General features: G+C 44.8%; 1 protein-coding gene across 2 annotated transcripts in view; it reads right to left on the bottom strand.

Moving 5' to 3' along the window:
* LOC108314525 (voltage-dependent calcium channel subunit alpha-2/delta-3) overlaps window positions 1-15,196 on the bottom strand; it is an 823,636-nt gene that overhangs the window by 424,589 nt on the left and 383,851 nt on the right. For both annotated transcript variants that reach the window (XM_017543458.2, XM_037743848.1), the window contains exons 9-10: window positions 9,616-9,705; window positions 17-130 (exon numbers count right to left, since the gene is read on the bottom strand). In XM_017543458.2, coding sequence (XP_017398947.2) covers window positions 17-130; window positions 9,616-9,705 — 204 coding nt within the window. The remainder of the gene's footprint in view (window positions 1-16; window positions 131-9,615; window positions 9,706-15,196) is intronic.

The raw sequence follows: 15,196 nt of genomic DNA, 5'->3' as shown, positions 1-15,196 counted from the left end.
ATCAGCATCGACTTACCTTTCGATCTGGCCAATTGTATTTCGCAAAGATTGTATCATAGGTGTCCACTGCCCCGTCAGTTATGAGCATGATGGCCTGACTGCAGATACTTCCTTGTCCCGTGTGGTTGAACTAGGGAAAGAAATAGGTTCAAAATAGTATACATATCAGAAAATTCTGTGTATCAGTGAAAAATTGGAGACATGAGGCCTATGGCTAAGGAAGCATCTTAAAATGAGAGCACCTTGTCCATCACCAAAACGACCTACACAAAAAGCCTCTCCACACAGATCACTACATTTGCTCTTACAAAAGGATCTGTAAGCCAAAAATAAAATTGTAAGCCCTCCAACCAATGCAACAGACCTTACCGTTGGCCAAGGGGATCCCAAAAAATCTGAAAAAGTACTTCAGGCCATACCAGGAAGTTGGGGATGGGTCCGACATGCCCGGTTACACCCCCTCCCTTTGGAGTTTAGGCAGAACTGATCAACTCTAATGTTACAATCACAATCATAAAACTGACAAAACAAACTCTTTGTAGCAATACTATACACAATTCCAGCCTGACTCTGGCATAGCAGCGAAAGGCAGATAATAGGCCCTCAAGGAAATAAAAGTATTTTACCCCAAAATATATTTATTTGACATATTTATTTTGATGTATAAAGCCTTCTCCTGTGGGGGATATTTGCATTCTCTAGAGAATCTCCTTCCCTTACTAGGTCTTATCCTAATCCAGGAGAGATTTAACTAAGAGTCTGACACCTTTTAAGGTTTGAAAAGAGATATTTGCCATCTATTCTCTCTGAAGCCTGCCACTTAGAGACTTCATCTACATAATAAAACCATGGCTTCCACACTGTCCTTAATTCAAGAATGTCTTTCTGCTGACTTCAACTCTTTATGCACAGCTTAATTCTTTCAACCAATTGCCAGTAAGAAATCTTTGAATCCACCTATGACCTGTAAGTGCCCTCTATCCCTTTGAAATGTCTTGCCTTTCCAGGCTGAACCAAGGTATACCTTACATGTATTATGTCTTTGCCGGTAACTTCTGTCTCCCTTAAATGTATAAAACCAAGCTGTAACCCGACCAACTTCAGGATATGTTCTTAGGACCCCTTGAAGTTGGACATGGTCATTCATATTTGGCTCAGAATAAAACATCTTTAAATACTTTATAGAGCTTGGCTTTTTTTTTTTTCTTCCAAGAGATCTAAATACAGACCACAGGGGGATTTCAAAAAATACACAGGGGTTGAGAAAGAAGGGTCTACGATGGCACATCCTCTTATTTTTACGCATGGGCTGTATTTTAGGAAATAAGCCCAAAGGAGTTAGCACAGAAACGTTTTAGGGACACATTATATGAGCAATGGACTACCTGAGAGACATCTCTTTCAAAATCTAAATGAGGCTAGTTTGAGTGGGTCTGACTAGTATAAAATGTGGCATATAATAAAATCAAGGAAGTTTGAGGCATATAGAGAATAAAGTCAACAACATGACAATTCACATGAGAAGTCCAAGCATTTTTTAAATAAAGGTTCCTTTCAAATTTATATTGTCATGTAAACTTACATATTAGTTTATATGTTAGTATGGATGGCATGCTGAAGTTCTAAGACTGAACTCACTGGTATGTAAAACCCTAAACTTCTCCAACTTTCGGCTTTATATAAGATTTTAGAAGTTCTCGGCCTTTGTGAGTGGTAGGCAGCTAGAGTGACTGAACATGTTTGCCAGAGCAGAATGTCCTTCCTTGGAATCAGGGTGAAAAATTCCCTTAATGAATGCTATTAATGATGCAATTGAATGGAACACCATGTCCTTTAAAAAACCCTACAATTGGCCGGGCGCGGTGGCTCACGCCTGTAATCCCAGTACTTTGGGAGGCCGAGGCAGGTGGATCACGAGGTCAAGAGATCGAGACCATCCTGGTCAACACGGTGAAACCCCGTCTCTACTAAAAATACAAAAAATCAGCTGGGCATGGTGGCACATGCCTGTAATCCCAGCTACTCAGGAGGCTGAGGCAGGAGAATTGCCTGAACCCAGGACGCGGAGGTTGCGGTGAGCTGAGATTGCGCTGAGCTGAGATTGCGCCATTGCACTCTAGCCTGGGTAACAAGAGTGAAACTCCGTCTCAAAAAAAAAAAAAAAAAAAAAAAAAACCCCCAAAAAAAAAAAAAAAAAAAAAAAAAAAAAAACCACATAAAAAAAAAAAAAAAAAAAAAAAAAAAACCCTACAATTACATGTCAATGCTGAGAGATAGTAAACACACAAAAAGTCTTCAACCTTAAGTAAGTAAAAACCTTCTCTATCATAATCTGCAAAGTGTATTCATTTGTTCTAAAATTATTTGCTAAGTGCCCACATAGCACTAGGAATGAAACATACAAAAATCCCTTCCCTCACGAAGCTCTGTATCCTCTTTGGGAAGACAGAAAAACAAGGTAAACAAGTAAACTACGTTGTATGTTTGATAACGGTGATGTTAAGGGTGGGGGAAGAAGAAAGCAAAGAAGGATAGGAAATGGGAGGGGGCAAGTCTAGAAAATGTAGTTAAGGAAGATCTCACTGAGAAGGTGACATTTGAATTATACCTGCAGAATGTGAGTATCTGAGCGAAAGGTATTCCAGGAAGGGCAAATGTTAAGTGCAAAGGCACTGAGTGGGACTGTTCCTGGCAGGTTCAATCTATTGACCGTGACACTGGGGAGGGATGGTGGCTGCTCTTGGCTTTGCTGGCTGGCCACTGTTGAGTGAGAGAGTTAGTGAGGCATTCAAATTATTATCTTGAATTCGAGTTATTAATGCCTAGTCTTCATGCACTTAGATGTCTGATGTGGAGTCTGAAACTGTAGTAACTTGAGAGAAGACCATACATAACTGGATAAGTAGGTAAAAGGATGAATGGAATGCCTTATGGCCACACTGAGACACAGGAAAGCCAACTCAAATCATGCACAAGGAACCATGGTATAAAAGAAAGCACTCGATCCCGTCTCAGCAACACAGCAGTGTGCCTGGGATAAGTTTCCTTCCTGAGCATTCATTCTTCCACATACAAGATAAGAATAACATCCTTACATGGCTGGCACACCACAAGTTAAGTGGTCAATGTTCATTATATGCCAGGCTACATGCATTAATATGAACTTTCTTAATCCTTATTAGCCTCTGAGGTAGGTACTATTGAGACAGCCAGGTGGGAAGAGCTCCTTGGGAAAACTCCAAACAGCCTGCGCACTGGGAGGAATGCTCACTGGTATGGAGCCACAGAAGTCTGTGCCATTTGCATTGGGGAGGAGCCTGGCTTCTCTTCCTGTGAGGAACCTGGGATTCAATCTCCGAGGCGGGAAGCAGGTACTAGCAGGGCTAGTAACGGTTGCCCTTTTATTCCCTTTTTGCCAAATAAATTCCATTTTTCACACTCTTCAAATTGTCTGCAAGCCTAAATTTTTGTGACATGGACCATGTGACAAGGACCCTGTCTTTAAGTGAGCTAAGGAAAAGTCTTGCAACACTATCATTACCTTTATTTTACAGTTAGGAAACTAAGGCACAGAGAGATTAGCTAACTTGCCCCAGGACACACAGCTACTACCTGACATAGCTGGGATTTGAATCCAGATTATCGGGCTCTAGAATCCACTCTCCAATTCAGCACACAATATGGCCTTTCAGTAATACAGGAAGGTCAGTGAGCACATGGATAGGTGGTGGGGCTCGAAAAGTGTTAATCTCCTCCTCCTGCCTCTATTCCTCCATCCCTTCTAGGGTTTCAGCGTCACAGGGGAGTCACCAGGGCTGTGATCCTGAGGGTGAGTGCTCCTTACATTTGGTGCTTTAGAGACTTTCCTCATGGTAGTGCTGGCTCTGGCAGCCATTCCTGCAACTCCAGCTGCACAGGTGTACTTGAGTTAATGAGCAGACACAGCCCATGACACTGTCATGGTAGGCAGAAACACCTGGAAACTCTAGCTATCACACCACAAAGCTTTCCAGGTGATCACTATTCTACCGTCTTTATCAACATAACTTACTATTCCAGAAAATGCTTGCCCAGAAAATAAAACTTGCAAATAACCTCATTGTTTATTCCAGGAACTTCTTGAAAGACCCAACAATTCTCCAATAGAAAGTATCAAAGGACAATTTACACCCTAAGACTGAACCCTTGACCTTAAAATCTTCCCTTTGCTATGTTCACCAACCCTCAACTGAAATATTAGAATTCTTACCTGGTCCTCACCAAGCCTGCTTCCTCCTCTCCCATTAGAAGGTCCATCTGCAACCAAACTTCGGTATCAAAAAATATCTGAACTTTGTCCTTCCCACTCTGGGGAGCTACTAAGACTATTGTGAAATGTATTTTCTTCCTTACTGCAGAAGAAAAAACAGCCTCGTAGCCTGCTCTTATCAACAGGTTGTTCTGAAGACATTCTGGGGAGACTGCATTGAACACAGTCTTCACACCATTGAATCAACCCAGCAATGAGCCAATGCATAGAAGTGATCTATGCTTCAGGTCACATAAGCTTCAGAGAGGAAGAAAACCAGAATGCTCTAAGGCTATAGTTCTTGCAACTCATTTGAAAACATCCTGGAAAAATCTTCCCAAACACATGGAAAGAAAGAGAGGAAAAAAGAAGATATCTGAATAATGTGGACTTGAATAAAGAGCTGCCAGGAACTGTTTATTTAAAAACATTACTTTCCTCTCTGGCTGAGTCCCTGGTATTCTCTGCTGCAATCTGTAGTTGGAGAATTTTGAAGAATGCAATTAAATTCAAATGCTTTGATGAGTAATATCTCTTCTCCTCATATTTGTCTAAAACTTTTTTTTTATTGAATAGCAAGAGTGATGAAAGTGTTTTCCATAATAATAACAATGACAAGGGCCCGATGATGAACTACAATTAGCTCAGTGATTCATCAGTTAGCAGTGAAATTTTCAATGCATCCTGATATTTAGAGCATTTGGTTGTGATTAACGGTCTTTGAAATGTCACCGAATTTTATTTAATTGGCTAAGAAAAAATTTTAAAAGGTAATTACTGCAAAGATCACATTCATCACCAAAAACGATAATTGCAGTTGTCACATGACAAGGTAGATGCTAACTACTGTAGCAAACTGGCTCTGTGTTCTTACAGAATCTAATGAATGCAGCAGAGATCGATAGCTTGAAGGGGCTTAGAAGTTTATTTGAATGCTCCTTTCAAAGCCATTTCTGTCAACAACTGCAAGCCTTTAAGTCATCTGAGCAAATACAGAAACTGAAATGCAGGTAATTGTAAGACAGAATTGACAGTATTTAATTATAGTCACCTCTGAACCATTCCAAGCTCCAGCCACAATGACAAGTTTAAGCTTATTGCTCGGGTGTGTTTGTGTGCCTGTGTGTGTGTGTGTGTGTGTGTGTGTGTGTGTGTGTGTGTGTATGTTAGAGAAATAACTTTCTATTTTATATTGACTTGCAATGGCAGGCAGAATACACAGGAAGATAACAGTATCACTTAAAGGTCATACTGATGAAGTAGAAAATATTAATAGATAAAGCTTCATTTTCATGGGAGATTAACCACTTCTGTGTTTGTCAAAGAGTTTAGCTATTCAAAGGCCCACTGGCAAGAGATGATATGAGATGTTTCTCCCTATGAGATAAATGTGCACTCAAACAAATATAATGCCAACCACCAGCCAATCTCAAGCAGGGACATTTTGTAACATTTATCGTGTTGTGTGTGTGTGCGTGTGTGTGTGTGTGTGTGTGTGTGTGTGTGCGTGTGTGTGTGTGTGTGCGTGTGTGTGTGTTTAGATGGAGTCTCGCTCTGTTGCCCAGGCTGGAGTGCAGTGGTGTGATCTCAGCTCACTGAAACCTCCATCTCCCAGGTTCAAGCGATTCTCCTGCCTCAGCTTCCCAAGTGGCTGGGATTACAGGTGCCTGCCACCACGCTCGGCTAATTTTTTTGTATTTTTAGTACAGACAGGATTTCACCGTGTTGGCCACTCTGGTCTCAAATCCCTGACCTCTAGTGATCCACCCACCTAGCTTCCCAAAGTGTTGAGATTACATGAGCCACTGCACCCAGCCTATTGTTGTATTTTTTTTTTTTAAAAAAAAACATTCATTCAGATTTTTTGCTTTCCAAGATCTACATTCAGTTCATCTGGTTACCTGACTGACCAGACTCCAGAGGTGATTTTACAGGAGTATGTAGGGTTTTCCTGTTTAAAATGCTTCCCTCACAAAGATTCAAGGTAGAAAAAAAGTCCAGCACGTGTTCGTGATTTTTCTGGGTCTTAGCAGTCCCCATGAAAGTGCGAATACATCTTCTTGGAGTATATAATGATATTATGCCCCAAAATGTGACTGGTGGTCTGAAACTTCTGCAAGATGCTAATACTGAAATGACGATGTGATATAAAGTGTTCCCGGTTTAATAAATGTGGGTAAACACTTTTTTTTTTTTTTTTTTGAGACGGAGTTTCGCTCTTGTTACCTAGGCTGGAATGCAATGGCACGATCTCGGCTCACCACAACCTCCGCCTCCTGGGTTCAGGCAATTCCCCTGCCTCAGCCTCCTGAGTAGCTGGGATTACAGGCACACGCCACCATGCCCAGCTAATGTTTTGTAGTTTTAGTAGAGACGGGGTTTCACCATGTTGACCAGGATGGTCTCGATCTCTTGACCTCGTGATCCACCCACCTCGGCCTCCCAAAGTGCTGGGATTACAGGGTAAACACATTTTTAAAGGTTTGTTCACTGCAGGACTTCTCAAAGCCTTTGATATGTGCAAGTACCTCATAAGTCTGCAAGAGGAGGATGCTCTTTACTTTTCTGCTTCTCCCCACCTTGACCACAACCCCTGTGTGGGAGTACCTTGGCAGGCCAGCATTAAACCGGGCATGTGATTGAAAACAGTAGCTTAGGAGGGTCTGAGAACCAAGGTGATAGATGGAAGGGATGGACAGAGAAAGGGTACCAGGGCAAGGAACAGAAGACAGGAAGATGAAGGGGAACGGACACTCCTGGGGACTTGAGCAAGGAAGACCAAAGCATTTGTAGTGGGAGCTGTGTCTAGAGACCTGGGGTCTCAGTGGTCACGGAGGTGGCACTTCTCACCCAGCCCAGCACTGCTGAAAGGGAGCCAGGTCCTGCCTCATCAGGCTCATTTTCAACCCCACGAGAAAGGGGCCACCAGGACTGCCTCATGATGTTTGACATGCATAGGTGCACAAAATCACACTAAGAAAGCTCCACACGTGGTTCAACATTTTGCTACCATTACCTTCAAGTTCTTCATAAATTTGAACAAGAAACCCTGCGTTTTCATTTTGCACTGGGCCTCACAATTTACATGGCCAGTGCAGGGCAATTTGTATCCCTATTACACAAATGAAGAAAATAAGGGTGAGACTGAATCATTTCCTTGAAGCCACACAGCAAACTGGCCTAGTCAGGCTTCTCAGCCTAACCTGCCTTACTCCAAAGGCCACAGACTTAACCATACAACAACCTTCTAACCCTTTCTCCTTTACCATGTAGGCCAGAGAATAGGGAAACAGAAATTCCCCACAGGGCAGGCTTCCAAACAAGGGACTCCGCTGCTCAGAGAAGCCTCCCCGTGCTCTGGCCACTAGGTGGTTTTTTTTTTTTTTTTTTTTTTGAGACGGAGTTTCGCTCTTGTTACCCAGGCTGGAGTGCAATGGCGCGATCTCGGCTCACCACAACCTCCGCCTCCTGGGTTCAGACAATTCTCCTGCCTCAGCCTCCTGAGTAGCTGGGATTACAGGCACGCGCCACCATGCCCAGCTAATTTTTTGTAGTTTTAGTAGAGACGGGGTTTCACCATGTTGACCAGGATGGTCTCGATCTCTTGACCTCGTGATCCACCCGCCTCGGCCTCCCAAAGTGCTGGGATTACAGGCTTGAGCCACCGTGCCCGGCCGCCACTAGGTTTTTGAGATGAAAAGAGAGTGAATTTCAAATTGCGACAAGTCTTTTCAATATCACCACCTGGAAAGAGCCTGCTGAGATGTGGAGATCCAAGCCCTAAGAAGGAACCTGCCCAGGGTTCAAACCAGAATGTAAGTGCAGCCTAGTCCTCTGTCCTGACCAACTGTGCTTCTAAACGATTACTCTGCTGTCAACAGAGATGTACTGTCCACAACACGGACTCTTACATAACTGTTTACATCCTGTAGCCAGCAGCCCCGTGGAGTTCATGAGTGACAGGGGCTTTGGCTCTGTGCTGAGGAAGTTGACTTGGCACCTTCTCTCCTTATTTTTCTCTTCTCCTCTGCAGTCATGACACTGTCTCAGGAGTGAGATCTAAACAGTCACCTTTGGGCCTGACCAATAGGTATTATTGGTCAAAGAGACTCTAAAAATTAGGGCCTAACCTTTGCTTGAGAGGCCAGTAGAGCTGAGTAGTAAAAATTCAAATTTTGGAGTCAGGTGTAACTAACCCCAATACAAGCTATGCACTATTGAGTGAATGACTCACCTGTCTGGGCCTCTACTTGCTGACCTACAAAATGACAACAGCCTGCCCTGCAGAGCTGCCTGGAGACCAACAGCAGCAAGACCTTGGGAGCCTCTGCTGGTCTCCCAGCTCCTGCTTGACACTTCAAGGTGATGTTGCTCCATTTAGTGCCTGTTTGTTCTCAGACTATCCCATGCCTTCTTCCTGCAAACCACGGCACTCAAGTTCCCCAACAGTTTTGAAGAGGATTATATAAAGGGGAAAGGAAGCAAGGAAGGAGCCAAGGTATTTCTAAGTAATTTCTCTATGCTTTCAGGGGATAGGCATTTTCTAGCTGTGACTATGTCTCCTCCATAGTTCCAGCTTCCATAGGACAGGTCTTTCCCTCTGTGGTCCCAGTTCTTCTTGGGTAGCCTCCTCCACAGTTCTGTTCCCATCTGGATGGCCACAGTGACTCGGCTTCAATGTCACCCTTCCTGCCTGTTGTACCCTCTACCCTAGAGAGGAGATGCCTCCTGATGATGCTATACTGTGGATCACTTCATTCTCTGGTTTCTCAGCTTTTCCATCTTTTATGCCATCAATTGCCTGAATTAAACGCCTACTGTTTGAAATACCTAGCATGGTTTTTACTTTTCTGCTTCTTAACATCTTCACTGCTATCTTCCCAGTCCAGGTTACCATTATTTTTACCCAGATCAATTAATGGCCTCCCTGCTATTGTCCTTGCCCTCCTAGAGTTGCTTCTAAACACAGAAGCCAGAAAAACGCTGTTAAAACTCAAGATCGTGTCCTTTGCTGCTTAGACCCTCCAATGGCTTTCCACTCCACACAGAGTCAAAGGCCTCATTAGAGTCTCTATGATGCTACACAATTTGGCTCCTGCTGCTTCCAGTTCTCATCCCCTAGTGCTCTCTCTTCCCCACTCTGCTCTGGTTTGACCTCATTGGCTGGCACCTGTTCCCCAGATGACCTAAATGGGCCAGCCAGTATCACTCTCCCCTCCCATGCCTGCAGATCTGCTCAGTGTCAGCCACAGCTGGCCCACAATTTTTTAAAACAACACCCATCTATTGCCCAGGGGATGAGAAAGGCAAACCAAAGAGGAACTTACATCACTGAGAATGTTGAAGGCCTCATTCAGAGCTATATCCAACATTCCAATTCCTTTGGCGAAAAGTTTGTCCAGATGCTCCCTGAAATGCTAAAACAACAAAGCAGAAAATCCATTAGTGTCTGTCCTGTTATGTGAAACACCAACCTTGAATGAATTAGATGTACGCCACGGCAAGACCCACAATGATTCTCAGATCCAACCAGTCATAATTTCCTTTTTCCTTCTGCATTCAAAACATAAGAACTTACTCAATGTAAAATTTACCTTCAATGTTCATGGTTTAGCTTCAGTTACAGTTTAGGAAGAAAATCAGTTGAACTCTGGTGAAAAGCATTTAGTTCATCTAAAATTGGCACTTTCCTGTCCTATCCCTGCTCTCCCACTCCTGATCACATTTACGACTCTGCATACGCACCCCTCCACTGGGAACCCACTCTCAACCCATTCCCTGCCTCTCCTGCCATGCTGTCTTCCAGCTACTTTTCAGATCTCATACTGCCATAACCTGCTTCCTGTTATGTGATGTCTTCTCAGACCACCAGCCTCTGACACTAGCCTAGAGTGCTTCCTCTGTGACTCCATGCTGCCATGGGGTACTCAGATCCACCTTTCACTGAGCACTGCATAATTAAACAATGTCCCCACTCAAGACTGTGACATTTCTTAATATATGGCATTACTCTGTCTTCACTCCTACCACATGTATGATACACACAGAAGGTGCTCGGTAGATAGCTATAAGGAGCAAGGATAAAGACTGGACCACAACATGAAAACTGTGATTATAACAAGAGAGACACAGGCTAGAAATCCAGAAGCGCTCTAAGAAATAAGGAGAATGGGAGCGAGCCTCTTCCAGCGTAGGCCCCAAGACCCTTCTGGCTCTGCAGAAGCCCAGAATCAGCTGGAAATTAAAGGGAACAAAAGAAAGTAACTGTGAAACCCCATGTATTTCTGCTTCCCAACAAAGAGACAAGAACAAGTTCAGGCTCATACCCAGGAACGGTCCGTGCAGGCGACGCATGTCCAGGAACACATGCACATATGAGTGCCCCTGACCCAAAGCCCACACCTACAGTGGCACCACAGCCTGGCCTTGCTTTCCAATCACTGCATTCCTAACCCCTTGCTTTTTCTATTGAAACGAATTATTATCTCCCCAAAGGCGTCCACACTTTTGTCCACTGGGGAAACTGGCTGGAGGAGTCACCAAGACGGAGAGGAGTAGGAAGAATGAGATCTTGGAAAATATCTGCCCATGATTTCCTCAGTAAGGAGTGGCTTTCTTTCTCTTACCATGCCCTAGGACCCAACAATGCCCCAAGCATGCCATCAGCACTCAGATCGTGGCAGCCATTCTTTGATGTGTCTAATTGGCCACACTGCCCTAGGACCCCGGAATGATCACAGAATCAAAATGGATCATAGAGACAGATCTGAGGGCATGCTGAGTGTTCTAAGATGCTGTTCTGCCTCTGCCTGGGTCAGTAGCAGTAGGAGACTCAGAAGCAGTAGGAGCCCCCAGTCACTGAAATGGGCAGAAGATTTGCCGGCAAGATGGTCCCAATGTGAACTCCAAAGTTTGGGTGGGTTCTTCATGGTAATAAGGTTTGAATGACACCTGGGTCTAACACAAATCAAGGCTGAATTTGAAACCAGTGGCTCACCTTGGGCATATATACAACCCACAAGACCCTCTTCCCTGGCCCGCTCTACTCTCATAGCAACCTTGCTTGCCTTCTGGCCCATCAGAGCAGCCACCATTATTGAAGCCTGCCTGGTGTTAGGCCCTTAAAAAACACAGTGCAACTGAGTCTTCATGATAATCATGTGAGGTTCCATCATCCTGCATTAGAGATAGAGAGACCGAGGCTGAGCACACCACCTAGCTGCCTGGCCCAGGTTTCAATCCAGGTTAGCTTCACCTACTCTAAGGCTCTTCTTCTTTCTGCTATGGAACTGTTGTTTCTCTAAATTAGCAAAATAAAAGCTTCTCTTTTTTCTGAACACCTTGTATGCCAGGCACTTGCCATGGGTTTGATATATACCTGGGCGGTCTGGCTCCAGAATGCTCACTTTAATCTCTGCTCCTGGGTGGAAGCTAAGTCTTTAGGGGATGATCAAATGGCTTGAGTGATAGGGGAGAGAATGCTGAGGGCCAGGGAACCAGGCAAATTACAGGGCCAGCACCCAAGCTTTGTGCTTCTCTTTTCTTCCTGCCCATTTCTCAAGGCCTAGCAGGATGGTAAGTGCATGGCAGGTCCTTTAGGAATGCTTGGTGAACAAATTCAGGCAACTAACTGAGTCCAGGGAATCCAGGCATCCCAGCTGCAGGTAGGCAGCAGGAGAGTCTGCCTTCACCAACAGCCACCCCCTGTGGAAACCAGGCTTGTGACTACCATGAGGACTTAGGCTCTGAAGGTATCCAACACGGTGGTCCCCACACCCTCCTACACCCACCTAGGGACATGGAGCATGATGAAACACCCATCACAACAGCTCACTGAGAGGCTGCTCTTCAACCGGCCCTAGATTCACAAAACTGTGGCCAGACTCTGCCTTGACAAGTCCATTCTATTCTCCTGATGTCATTTCTGCCAAATGCCTTTCATCGCTCTCAGTCACACAAGTTAACAGAGCACTTTTTTTAACAACCTGCACAACATTTAATTTTTCTTTTCATCTATGTGTAGCTGTGCGTCGTGCGGCACTTCAGGCAATGGCTGCTTTTACAGTTGAACATTCAGATCAAATGTAACAGCATGTTATGGAGTTCCCCTTCAATTGCTTTTATAACAAGGTCAGTTGTTATTTTGATTCTTCCTGGTACAAATATAGTCCATGTATTAGATGGAAGACTATTTTCTCAAGTAAGGGACTTCCAAATGATGCCACAGATAAAGGACTCTCCGTGTTTCTTTCTCCTTCCTTTCTCTCATATCCAAACTCCCTTTTCTCCTCCTCCACAGCCTGACCCAGACCACCATCTTGGCCTTTGGGGCTGCATTCAGCCTTCTGCCCAACTCTCCTACACAAAACCAGCTCCCACCTCCCAGGGAACTATCTCCATAATGCGTCCTCCACTAACAGTGGCTCTGTCTAGTTAGGTAGCCTTGAGCCACATACAGTATTTACGTTTAAATTTAATTATTAATAAAATTACCTAACACTGAAAATACAGTTCCTCAGTAGTGCTGGCCTCGTTTCAAGTGCTCATTAGCCAAATGTGGCTGGTGGCTACTGCACTGGACACTGCCAATTAATGAGCATTGCCATCATTGCAGAAAGTGCGACTGGACAGTGCTGACCCAGAGATGGGGTTAAAATGGACCTTCCTCCCCAGCAAGCCATGGACTAACGGTGAGTCAGGAAGATCCAAGGCCCGGACCCAGGGCCATGTGTGAGTTTTGCCTGCCCAGCGTCCATTCCCCTTCTTCCGATTTTCCTTCTCCCCCACCCACCCATAATTCATCTGGTTTGAGTGAAGCTAATGTCTCTCTCCCTCCCTCCCAGATCAAGGGATAGGACCATTTATCAGACCTGTCCGGTCTATGAATTCCATCCCAAAGGCTACAGTCATGCATGGGCACGGACCCAAACCCTGGACTTCTGCTGGCATGTGGGAGGAAGGACTCTTTCTTTCCATGGGGATTGCTGAGATGAAGCCTAGGGCTGCCAGCAATCACCCTGCCGCTGCACAGGAGGTGCACACCTGAATGGAGGTAACAGCTGCAGAGAGCAGAGCCTGCGTGGAGGAGCCAGGACATGATAGCGACAACAAGGCCTGAGCCCCTAGATCCAGGCAGGCCTAGCCTTTTAGGTAAGTGAACCAATACATTTGCTCCTCCCCTTACCCAGTTTTAGCTCATGCAGGCCACTTAATTGAAAAGATCCCTTACGATTATCACAACCAAACCAATGACCCTGGCTGTGGAGACCATACCTCTCGAAAGCTTCCCCTGCATTAAAGTGATCCTCCTCTGCTCCTCTATGCCCCCCTCCCCTTCTTAATCCCAGCCATGGTACAGTGCGATGGGTTTACCACGCCTATGCTAGACCAAACACAGCACTTATTCACAGCAGGCTCTCAGTGCTCAAGGCTTTAAAAGCCAGTGCTTTGATGACCCATGGCATGAAGGAACTTTGTGATTCTGCTGAAGATCAATCCTAGCCATGTTCACTCCAAAGGCAGTGTCTGGAAGCAAAGGAAGGGGCTTGGCTGACTGCCCTGCACTGTCCTCATCACTACAGATTTTTCTCTACTCCTGGTGTGGTCAACGTAAGACCCAGAAATTGTTACGTTAATGCCATCGTATCACTGTCATTGCATAGAAGCAATTGGTAGACAGGCCTTATGAACTCTGGTCACAAGAAAAAAACTGAGCTGGGGTAAGGAGACTGAGTTCCAGTGCGGGTTGTACCATTTACCAACTAAACCCCTGAGGCAAGTGGCTTTAGTTCTCTGGCCTCAATTTTGCCTCCTGTGAAATGATGGGAAAGCGTCTGAGTAATGGATGGGGTAGTGAGAGCATCGGTGTCTCAGAACGGCAGGCAGGACTTCCCTCCAATTTCTGCTCTGACATTCACCCTTTCTGCAAGCCTGAGTAATACAGTGCCTTCTCTGTGCCTTCATTTCCCTCTGATATGTGAGGGAACTTGGTTTGACTTCTCCCTGGGGGCTCGAAAAAAGAAGTCATCTGAAAGAACTGTGGAGACAGAAAAAAAACCGTGAGACTACTTTCGTTTCATATTCACTAAAAGAAAGGGTTGTCTTCAATACGCAAAAATTAAAACAGAATACATCTTAAACACTTTCTATGCCAACTTCCTGGGTTGCAACTTTATAATCTAATAGACCTTGGAAAAGGAATTATTTTGCCTTTCAAGGGCCCGGTTTCCTTAAATGGATAGAGACACATAGTTGGCTTCACTGACCCCAGGACCTGAGTGCCCTCAAGGGCACAGCTACAGAAGAAAGTTCCAGATCACCCAAGTCAGGGAGGCTCTCAACAGCCACGTACCAAAAGGTGGCCGGTTCTCATTATTTTTCTCAATTAAAATAAACAGTTTATTGGAAATGGTGATAGTTCCATTTTATTATTAAACCTCAATAAAGAAAGAGGAGGGTGGCTTTTTATCTTTGCTTCAGGCAACTCATGCAGCATATGCTGCTGCCCAGGAAAAAGCCTCACTTCCAAAGCAATTAGTGCAGCTTAACGCCTGGGGAGATGAGCCCATGCGGGTGCCACCACTCCCTGTGCCCAAATGCCAGCAGCACAGGCACATCCGCTTATCTCTGTCCAACAGCCACAACGTTCAGGCCAGCAGAGGATCCCGGTAAAATAACCCTCTCCTTCACCAGTATTCACTTTAGTTGAATCATACTGATGACTCTCTGTGATCATAGCAATCATGTTTTTTCCTGTCTATGTAATTAAAATAATGTTTGAGTCCTTCCAATTAAGAGCAGGGTGTCAAATACAAAGTGGACATCAGCAGACAAAACAAGCCCTTGAGAGCTGGCGGTCCTGGCCGGGAATAGACCCGCTTTTTTGAGGGAAGGCTAACGGCCATTTAT

Source organism: Cebus imitator, unplaced genomic scaffold (genome assembly GCF_001604975.1).
Source record: "Cebus imitator isolate Cc_AM_T3 unplaced genomic scaffold, Cebus_imitator-1.0 Scaffold8, whole genome shotgun sequence".
In the NCBI taxonomy this organism is placed as follows: Eukaryota; Metazoa; Chordata; class Mammalia; order Primates; family Cebidae; genus Cebus; species Cebus imitator.
The sequence above is the reverse complement of the archived record's forward strand: the minus strand, read 5'-3'. Positions and strand labels throughout refer to the sequence as shown.